The following is an 11,076-nucleotide window of genomic DNA, read 5'->3' on the forward strand; positions in this document are numbered from 1 at the left end:
AAAAAAGTAATTGATATTAAAATATTTATGTAAAATAAATAATCTTCGATATTTTACTATTTGTTTTTCTGAAAAATGTTTTCAATGGAAATATCTATGTTATTAACAATTTTTTATGGTTATTCCTTTATGATCTTTTTCTCATTTGTCAATAATATGTTTAGACGCCCCAACCAATGGTTGTCATATTTTTGCAATAATATTTATTTACTATTAAAATATAAAATTGAATAAAACTTTTTTTTTCAATTGGTAAATAGAATCTTGTTTGTATGTTTAAATTTGTAATGTGAAATAAAATGACTGACCGAACAATAGCAGTAAGTATACAAGTGAAATAATTTCTCGAAAGTTATCAAGATGAAACTCGACAAAAAATCTTTAACAGTCGAATAGTATATATAACTTTCATTTCATTTCTAATTTTGAATTAGTTAATGGACTTATACTTGATGTAAATCGTTCTATAAGCGTATGTTTAATATTAAAATTTATATTGTTAGTTTTGTGAAAGAAGTACTTACATTATACCTCAGTATAGTGTAAATTAAAAATACATTCGGTGTATATTTTTTTAACAATATTACGAAGTTTTAATAATTTTTATTTTACTCCCTAGAATTATATCATATCTAAGAATATAAATTATATCAGTTTCACTGAGAGAGGTGTTTTTATCTTTTTGTTAACTTACATCTTAACTTGTCTTAGCAGTCCATTTGAAATAGTCTTGCTAGTTTTATTTGAAAAATTATAAATGGAGAAAATAGTTATTACCATGCTTTTCGATTTGAATGTAAAATGCTTAATGTGATCTTAAATTTTAAATTTAGCTTTCTGTAATTGAAGACAGATTCCTAAAAATTCCTCTTGTACATCCGGTTTATTGCTTATTCCAGTCGCGTCCAAGTCTGGAGCAAGTGATTGCAATAATTGACTTCATGGAGAATCATCCAGCCTTGGGTCTTGGGCAGCTCAAGGGACTCGAAGGACGCAGTCAAAGCAAGAAACTATGGTTCAAATTAACCAGAATTGTGAACACTATGAATGGACCAACTAGACCGATGAAATCTTGGGTTAAGGTACACAGTGTCATTATAACATACACAGTTGCGATAATATATACAAAAAATAATTATATTAGCTTGAATTTAGAGATATCTAAAGCAATAGTAATATATAAAAAAAAATATCTATTCAAAAACTAAGAACAATGTTAATAATTACTAATAATTGTTAATTTTATATCAATTTCAGTACTGGGCAGATAAAAAGTCTACAGTACGAGCCAAAGTAATTTCTAGTGGCGGTGATCCAAACCACCTGACATCTAACATAGAAAAAAGGATATGGGATCTATTTCTGTCAAAGGATGATGGAAACAGTAAGTTGAATGGACTGAATGAAAAATTTTTTTGGTATCTCATCACAAAGCTAATTTTGACTTCTTAATTTTTTTTAAATTACAGCCTAAGCATGTTGCCACGTAAAAAGTGTTGTAAGCAACAAAAAAGTTATCATGTGTCCTTTTTTATTTTAGAAGCTCGAAGCTCAGTGAAATTGGAGTCACAGTTCATGGACGGAACCGAGTATGATGATGAAGTGGAAGATAATAATGACCATGATACATCCCTGAGCTTTGAAGAGCCCGTCGATTTTGAGGAGCGACAAATGGTTGTTCTCGAGAAATTGGTACAGAAATTTTTATTCAAAATACTGAATTTTGTTTAATTCTACTCTATATTGACATTATGAATTAAATTGCAAGTGCTTGTGGGGGGATATTTATGTGGGGATATTTGTTTATCTTTGACTAAAGAGATACTAAACGGATTTGAAAGTAACTTGCACTGATGTAGCATAGACATCCTGATAAGACTATAATTTATCTCCGAAATTCTGCTTATTTAATGGTTTTAAATGTGTATTTATTATTGTGTATTTAGAAACTTGATATAGATGTCGCTGCTCGACATTTACGTTTATTGTTAAGTCAATGCGAACTAAGTCACTGTCAAAACTAGCCGTTTTAGTAATATTCGTATTAATTAAAAGCATTAATTTATTTGTATGTCCTGAAATGAAGATAAGATTTGACATAATCACAAAAAAATGACAGAACATTTGGTAACTTAGTAATGATACTGTTTGGTACAAAATTATCCTGTCTCGTCAAGTACTTTAGAACTTCCAAAATTGGTAACTCAGACCCATTACTGAACAAAAAAAATGTAGATAAAAAATATCATACAGAATATATACAAAGTGGTTAATAAATTTATACTTATTATAGTTGAGATTAATTATATAAATATATATGTGTATGTGTGTGTGTGTGTGTGTGTGTGTGTTTGTTTATTAAGAGATTTCATGGCCTCAGGTGAAAGTGATGAGTTCACAAGCGGAAGCATTAAACCAAGCGTCGCAAGCGGCGGTCGCTCACGCGCAAGCAATGGAAAAACTCGCCGAAGCGTCTGACATACAGGTAAATAACAGTACATATTTTAATTAATTTCTTTAGTACTCACACGATACTGGGGACCTGTTACCCGTAATCAACTGATTACTGCTCATGATGTACTGATTCCGAGTAAAATAATACATAATGTATGAAGATTTGAGAGAATTGAGAAGTAATTGTATGACATACATTTAACAGAGGTCCAACTTACAAACAAATATAAACGGAATATTAGTCAGAAGCAATGTATAAGATTTTGGTACTATTCAAGCAACTTTGTCACCTCATAAGGAGTCTATGGTAAAATATATATATATATATTTTCTTTCAAAGGAATAATATCGTTCACTTTACGTTTTTCGTTAGTCTGGGCTTTTATTTGTTAGTACAAAATATGGAACTAATATAATATATGAGTGAGATATTCTATTGTATTATGAAATAACAATGGCAAGTGTAATTTTAGTTATTAAAACATTAAAATCGTATTTTAATAATGAAGGAATGGGTTTTGTAATAGCAATGTAAGGATTCAGTCAGACATTTCATTGCAATCTGCGTCCTTGTAGCGATTCATAGTGAATAATACATACAATCATTCCTATGACTCCTGATGTAAAGACTTTGTTTTTTTTTGCTTTGTTTTATTTTCCTTGTAAAATCTTTGTTGTGCGAAATAAGATACCACTGCTAAAATTGTTAATTAATATTATAAATACTAAACAATGAGCTGATGTGAATTAATGCTACATTTCCCGCGTCTACTGTGTTGGGCATATTAACTTTACCACCACCTACGATCGACCGTAATGTGACATGCAATAGGTGCACAGATTTTTTTTTTCTCATAATATTCTTAGTTTCACTTTAATTATACATTATAATAGAAAAACTCTATGAAAATATATTTGAATTTCCTTTTCTATGAATTTCATTAATTAATGGAAAGGAATAATATTATGTTTTATTGTTTTTCAGGCGAGAGCAATAGATCGTCTAGCAAATACATTTACTACGATGTCAGGTGTGACGCACGAGGTTAGAGACGCTATAGTTGACATTGACGCATCCTTAAAGAGGTTATACACAGCGCCCACTTAGCATTTATAAATAGTGATAATTAAAAGGAAATGTATATTACGGTGCATTTACGGATCCCAATTTTTTTATGTCACAAATGACATTCAGATTTAGCGTCACTTTGGACTTGATATCATGCTGACGAGATTTGTGACGAAGTTAGCATGGATTTGTAAATACAAAATAGAAAGTGTACCTATGTATAAGTGGAAATTTCATTTGTTTGTTTTAGAAACTTGAAGTGGCCATTTTTAGAGGCAAACATGTGTCTCAAGAAGGATTTCAATTTATAGACTTTGTAATAAAAGAGATTTTTTATTTAGAATAAGTTGTATTGAATAAAGTTTTGTAAATAAAGCAATTTTTTTAATGATATTTATATTTAATCTTTTTATTTTAAAAAATCCACTCCAATATAGTTTCGACACTTATAAAGTTTTTGTGATGTCAACATTTTTTATACACAATATTACGGTCCGCGAGGTTTTAGCTGAGCTTTGCATTTGTTGAGTGTAAGTAAAAGTAGCGTCAGACAAAAAACGTTTAGAAGCGAATTTTATTATTTTTTTATTAGATACATAACATAAGTGGGAGAGCTATTCTAGATTTAAAAAAAAAAATTAATCGTTAATGGCCAGTTGTAAATATTATATGAAGAAAAATACACTAATTTATGGATTCAAAATGTAAAAAAAATTATACGAATTGTTCCTCACTTTATATTTTTTTGTCATTAATGTCTTTAAAATAACTGTTTAAGTTACACAAAATTTCTTTTGTTTGGTTATTTAAATTTACAGTTCAAGAATAAATAGGATACAAAAACTAAATATTCAGTACTAAACAACTTCAAACTGCTATCAGTACAAAGGGTGAAGTGCGGAAGGTGCGGGGCGGAATAAAAGCGGTATAAACCGGTTCAAACCTAGAAAAGCACGTGGCACGCACAAATTCGACATCACACCTACACTATCTTGTGCACGCACACAAATGCAAAGCTCAGCCTACGCCTCACGCACTATACATACATACATTAAAAACAAAACATATAGCTGTATCCTTTTTAGTTCTTTTTTGTTCTCCACGCTGCCTTCCGCCAACCCACCCTTTAGTCAATACAACTCCTCTTTATCTTTGTTATATTATTAAGTACATTTTTTAAGTGAACCAGTTTTGAATATGGAAATAGTTGAATTGTAAACAGACGTGGTAGTTTTATTTGGTTAAGTGAGAAGATTTTTCTTTCTGGTATTGCAATAAAAAAAAACAAGTAAAAATCTCTAAATACAACAATCCTCAGAATTTTATAAAATTAAATATATAATATTTTATGGTAACGAGTTTGAGTAATGGATTTTTTTTTTGTACTTTTATCTTTCCTCAAATACTAATCGTTTGTAATTTAATAAGTTACTCTTTTTAAAATTGATTTATCGATTTGATTAATTTATAAGATTGTTTTTATTTTATTTTATTTATATATCATTTGGTCAAGTTAAAAAAAAATCTGATTTCAAGTAAAGATTAAAATAGTAATAATGACTTTGACGTCTTTTCTTATTACATTTAATGTTCATAAAAAAGATATAAGTGAACTAGTTTCCGCTATTTTCAAATTTGTCAAAATTATGACGGATACGTTAGTACGTTGTTATTATACTGTCTCACTCAATTCGATGTAAATAAAGTGATTGAACTGCAAGATTCGAGCATTAATTAACTTTACAAATTTCGGGACTTAGTAAATCCGTTCAAATAAAAGATAAGATAAGAAAAGTTTATCTCCTAATCCGAAACAAGTAGACTAATCGTTTGCTGGAAATGCCTTATTTTCCACTATTATATTTAGTCCAGAAGGGTTTGGTTACAAATATTTTTACGAAACGACAAACCGTCCAGGGCTGCATCTCATCAATATTGTTTTAGTTAGATTGTTACTAAATCGATTTAATAATACGAATTTTATATTTTCAATAAAATTTTAAGAAGCTTCTTAGTATCAATTTCAAATTAATTTTATTTAAAAATTAATTTCAATTTAACGTTTATATTGGCACTCCTGCGACATCGAACACCTAAAAGAATGCCTAATCATAGGCCAAAATTGCCTTACATGATTTTGGAAAAGAGCTAATACTCTTACACTAAAGGTCGTGGTGGCCTGGAGGTAAAGGCCCGCGTCTCATACGAGAGGGCGCGGGTTAGAAACCTGGCAAGTACCACTGTGATCTTTCCGAATCATATGTACTTTCTAAGAGAATTTAGACACCACTGACGGACGGTAAAGGAAAACATCGTGAGGAAACCTGGTCTTATAATTTCAAATTATAAGATTGAAATCGCCAACCCGTCTTGAGCAAGCGTGGTGATTAATGCTCTAACCTTCTTCATGTGGGCTCCTACAGGCTGATGATGATGATGATGATGATGACTCTTACATTGCTGGGTCTATATTAACCATTCATGGCTCTGAGCCATCGTAAGAACAATGGCTTGTAAATTTAGAAAACCGCATCAAAACGGGTCTATCAGTTTGAGAACTACCATGTCACACAAAAATACACACATACGCATGAACTCACGTAAACTTATAACTCCCAGCTTTTTGCGTCTGAGGTTATAGTTTGGAGTTACAAGATATATAAAAACAGTTTTTCGCGTCAATGTTTCCATCACCGACACACAATGTACTTAAAATGTAATTTATTCCAAAAAAAATATTATTTTTTTGTCTCATATTCATACCTAGCAATATTTCCTTTCTAATGCTCAGAGCGTACATTAACGATAAAGATAACAATGTGAACGGGAAAAAGGAAAAGTAGAAACTGTAGCGTGCTTCCATGAAGGAATGAATGCTTCCGTCCTTACATGAACTTAGTACTAGTTTTGTGTCATTACACTACATTGTATGGTAAGCACACTGTTTTTTTTTTAATAAAAATTCTAAGATTAAGCAAAAGGTTGGGAAGCCTCGCTGTGGTCAAGTAACTACAAGTCGAACATGGGCAGGCTAGACAGAGAAGGACTACCCTCTCATATAAAATCGGCTTTAATGGTTCGTCCGATGAATGAGAGAGTTGCCCTTTCCCTTTTCCTTTTCTCTCACTGTTCTCGCTCTCTCCCAGGCCGGCAAACATCCCTGATGTTGCGAATGTCCATGGGCGATGCTGACTACCTTCGATCAGGTAGGCCAGCTGCTCGTTTGCCGCCTTTACAATAAAAAAAAAACTGTTCTATTTAAGTCTCCAGTTTTAAATGAAACGGCGTTTTTCAAGTTATTCTACTTATTATTTAATTATAACAAAATAATAACTACCTACTTAAGCTATTTACATTTTTATAGACACTTTTAATAAATAAATATTATTTTAATAAAATTCAATATATTAATATAGCTTTTTGTTATATTTTTGTGAATATCATAATGCTTACAGTTACAATGAAGAACAAAAGAGAAATAATTTTCATTATATTTGTATATACAAATTAACCATAAATATGGTTTTGGTTAAATTATTGTAAGAATTAAAAATACTTCAACGAAATCTTATTAAGAAGGCCTTCAGAAAAAACAATTGGGGGTTAAAATTAACTAGCTTGAAATACAAAACCTTAATTATTTTTTTTACACGACTAATGGAAATTAAGTTGCTACCTTTTAATGTCAGGTTAGTTATTTTTCATTATTATACATCCATTTAATTAACACTCACTGATAATATTATTTTTCGACACAACTATTATCAACCAACAATTTGCTAGATTTTTCTGTACTTTCAAATTCTTCGTTATAATTAAACGTATTATTTTTGAAGTAATATTCGATTTCATGTAGACTCCGCCCCTTCGTTTCCGGCAACGAAAACCATAAATATGCCATACAGAAAAATATTATTCCACCATTCAACAAGAAAAGGCCGTGGTAGCCTATTCGTGATATAATGTATGGTGTCAGCTTAACGCTTAAGAATTGAGAGGTGCCAGCAAGTAATCCGATGATTACAACAAAGTAAGTTTTCAAATCGACTGGAAATATCTCTGCTAATAATCCTTCTAATACCGGATACGTTCCTGCTGCTTGTATTACAAAGTACAAAGCCAATAATGAAATCTTAATCCACGACAAATAATAGTCGCTACCGGGATAAAAATAAAGGCATAACGAAAACGTAACCAAGCACACATTGGCTACCATACCAGAAGTAAAGAATAGTTGTCTTATTTTAAATTTATTCAAAAAGTACCATGACAACAATGAACCTATTATAACGAAACCGTCTAATACTAATGTGAAAAGAAATATATCTGAAGTGCCTGTAATGTCATGTAACATTGTGATCGCTAAGGTACTAAACAGAACACGGCCACTTGCAACTCTACATATACAAACTATTGAAGCTATTGCAGATATCTTCCAAAAGTACTTCGTATTCATTGTTAATAAGAACTTTTTTCCAAAAAAATGTCTGCTAGGATTACTACGACGTTCGCTCTGTTTTTGTCTTTCATAGCTGATAAGAAGTCTCAGCTCATTTTCAGATGAATCCGAGAAAACGTGTAATTTCCAAAATGCCTCTTTACATTCTTCAAAACGTCCCTTAGTGGCCAACCACACGGGGCTTTCCACCCAAAATAGCGGCAAAAAAGCAGACAAAGCCGTCGGTATGATGGCAATCAAAGCTACTTGCCTCCAATGAAGAATTATACATAACAAATGTCCAGTAGTTACACCAACAAGTGTACCAACGCTGGATATCAAGTTAAGATAAAGAACTCTGACGTCAGGAGACTTATATTCTCCCACACTAATGTAGACTACCCATAAGATACCACCAAAGCTTATTCCAAGAATTATTCTGGTGAAGATTAAAGTGACCTTGTCGTGAGCTAAATATACAAGAATCCAAGTCAGACAGACTGGTAAACTAATAAGTGTGATTGCTTTCCGACGACCAAAATATTCACTTATTACTCCAACAACCGCATAGCCGCAGATGCACATAATGTTTATTATAGAAGCTGCAATAGAAAAAAGAAACATTAAAGTCTATACATAAATTTAAAACTTTTATATCATTGAAATTTGTTTTTGCGCTGTAATTTCAAGGCTGGAATTAGAATTCATTGAGAATAATATAATAATTTTTAAGCAACTAAGGTCAAAATCTCCTTTCATTCTTAATATGTACCTATATTATTGCTTAATTTTATTATGATTAAACTGACCTATGAATGAAATGTCATCTTCGGTGAGTGGTACATCGCGGTCTTCTTGACGCAGAGCGTCTATCATACCGGACATCTGACCGAATATTAACCCGTCCGAGACACTGCACATGGTCAAACTGAATCCGATAAAAATCTGATAGAAAAAAAAAACATTTACTCTAAGTTAACTTATTGCTAATGAAGTTTTTATAGGAGGAAAGTTTTTGTGACATTTATATGTATAGAGGAACCTAAAAGAATATTTGATTAGTCCAGTTTGAAAAAAAAAAATCACGAGCACCCTTACAACAAATTGACATCGTCTAACTATGTACCCAGAGAATATTTCCAGTTTTGCAAGTATAAACCAAAAATAAAATCAAAAATTCCAGTTAGAAACACTCTTTGCAATACATATATTTCAGCAATAACGGTTGGAAAAGGTTGGTCATCGTATTAAAGACAATTTTTTTTTTGTTTACATCAATTGAAAAAATGTCCTTAGTATTTTGATATCAATAAATAACTGCAATGTCTGATGGCATTCCCAAAGAACACTGGCATAATGGCTTCATGTATAAGATGTTCGAACGAAAACGAAAATTGGATTCTTCTGAATTATTCTTATAAAGTGTCTTATCTAACCTCCAGCGAACTACGTTCGATGGTTCCTGACTAAAATAATATTTTGAGTAATCAAAGGCACGACAGTGGCGGTTTACTCAAAAATAATTTAAGGTTTTTTTTTTAATTTAATAAATTATTATATAAAGCTGAGAATATTTTCTGATTCATGACCTAATATTACGATGCGATAAAAACATTTTTCGTGCTACACTGACATTTTTAAGTTATATTATTTTAAAATGTATACCTTATATAAAGATTCGCGGACATTATTTACTCAAATTTAACGTACTTAGTAACATATTATACAATTCAAGTGAAATAAACACAGTTTGGTTATTTCTATAAAAAGACCAATGTAAATTATGCGTATTAGTAAAATTTTGTGCATATCTAATCATAATATACGTTTTTCGTCTTATTTTTTATTACAATTGATTGATTGATTGATTGATTGATTATTTGATTCAACGAGTTACTAAAACGATTACACGTAAAACATTACGATATACCTATGATTATTTTTTTCAATAAGAAAAATATATACGAACTATGACATTATTTAGGTACGCAAACAAAATTAAAACAACAGCATACTTCATTAAATAGATCGATATTTTAGACAAATTTAGAACAAAAATCTAATTGAAGTTGAATCAGCGAAATAAATGTACAACACTAATGATACGTCAAAAAACAATACATAAGCAATAAATATTATTTAAACAAATTCCTTAATTAAGTATACGAGGTTATTCACTGTAGTGTTACTACAAATATTAACGCGATCATTAAATTAAAATATTTTAACTGTTGATGATGACAGTAATAATTATGTTTACATTAATATTTTTATGGATTTATTTAAATTATTTTATTCGGTATACCCACATCGCTAATTTTTACATGTCAACAAAAAAAAACAACAATTAAAACTGTCAATACATACCAGTTTTGGGCGAATTATATCTTAAACTTATCAGCTTTATAGTGATTTTTTGTACAAGTAAAAGGATTTATATGGTAAGAGTTAATATGTATTTATTAAGATATTTAATATTCAGAGTGCATACATATAAAAAATTATTAATAATTACCTGTCGGAGTGTCTGTTTTGACGGCATCTTGAGGGATTTTGCATACAAAAAAACTTAGTTTACTCTTATTTTATTTTACTCGATCAGTACACGTCCATTACAAACAACAAATCGGTCTGTATTAATAAATACAAGTCATATCTTCCCAGCTGCATTTGTAAATTCAAATGTCTCTTATTTATGTATATGACAATATATAATCTTGAAAGAAATAAATAGGCTCGATATAGCAACAAACTGCATTCGCCGACTGTTATTTTTAAAATGATTTATCGTATAAAATTTAATCAGATTTTTTTCCGTGACTTTACTCTAACTATTAGCATTACTACTCGTTCGTTATTTAGCCTCAAGCACTTCATACAATTGTTTAAAAGATACCTTCCTTATACGTTTCTCATTGTTGATGGTTTTGGATTAATGAGATCTAAGATTTTCGCGAGTTTTATTCATATAAATGAAACTAGCATTTTTCGGATAAACTACGCGTGATTTATTTTTGTAAAAAACTACATACTCCCGACGTTTCGGTTACTTTTCAGCAACCGTGATCACGGTTTATCCGTATTTATCCGAAAAATACTAGTTTCATTTTTGGAT

The 11,076-nt window shown here is 30.5% G+C and overlaps 2 protein-coding genes across 2 annotated transcripts; one reads left to right on the top strand and one right to left on the bottom strand.

Annotated features, from left to right (window-relative positions):
• Positions 1 to 151: 151 nt before the first annotated feature.
• LOC116768774 (uncharacterized) lies at positions 152 to 3,889 on the top strand. The gene is made up of 6 exons (XM_032659588.2): positions 152 to 320; positions 900 to 1,082; positions 1,258 to 1,384; positions 1,541 to 1,692; positions 2,381 to 2,485; positions 3,440 to 3,889. The coding sequence occupies exons 1-6, from the start codon at positions 300 to 302 to the stop codon at positions 3,560 to 3,562; spliced, it is 711 nt and encodes a 236-aa protein (XP_032515479.2). The 5' UTR covers positions 152 to 299; the 3' UTR covers positions 3,563 to 3,889.
• A 3,053-nt stretch (positions 3,890 to 6,942) lies between these two features.
• On the bottom strand, positions 6,943 to 10,708 carry LOC116768502 (probable metabolite transport protein CsbC). The gene is made up of 3 exons (XM_061526059.1): positions 10,477 to 10,708; positions 8,771 to 8,906; positions 6,943 to 8,563 (listed from the first exon to the last, which is right to left on the bottom strand). Exons 1-3 carry the CDS (start codon positions 10,501 to 10,503, stop codon positions 7,266 to 7,268), a joined length of 1,461 nt encoding a protein of 486 aa, XP_061382043.1. The 5' UTR covers positions 10,504 to 10,708; the 3' UTR covers positions 6,943 to 7,265.
• Positions 10,709 to 11,076: the final 368 nt, after the last annotated feature.

This window comes from Danaus plexippus, chromosome 4 (genome assembly GCF_018135715.1).
Source record: "Danaus plexippus chromosome 4, MEX_DaPlex, whole genome shotgun sequence".
In the NCBI taxonomy this organism is placed as follows: Eukaryota; Metazoa; Arthropoda; class Insecta; order Lepidoptera; family Nymphalidae; genus Danaus; species Danaus plexippus.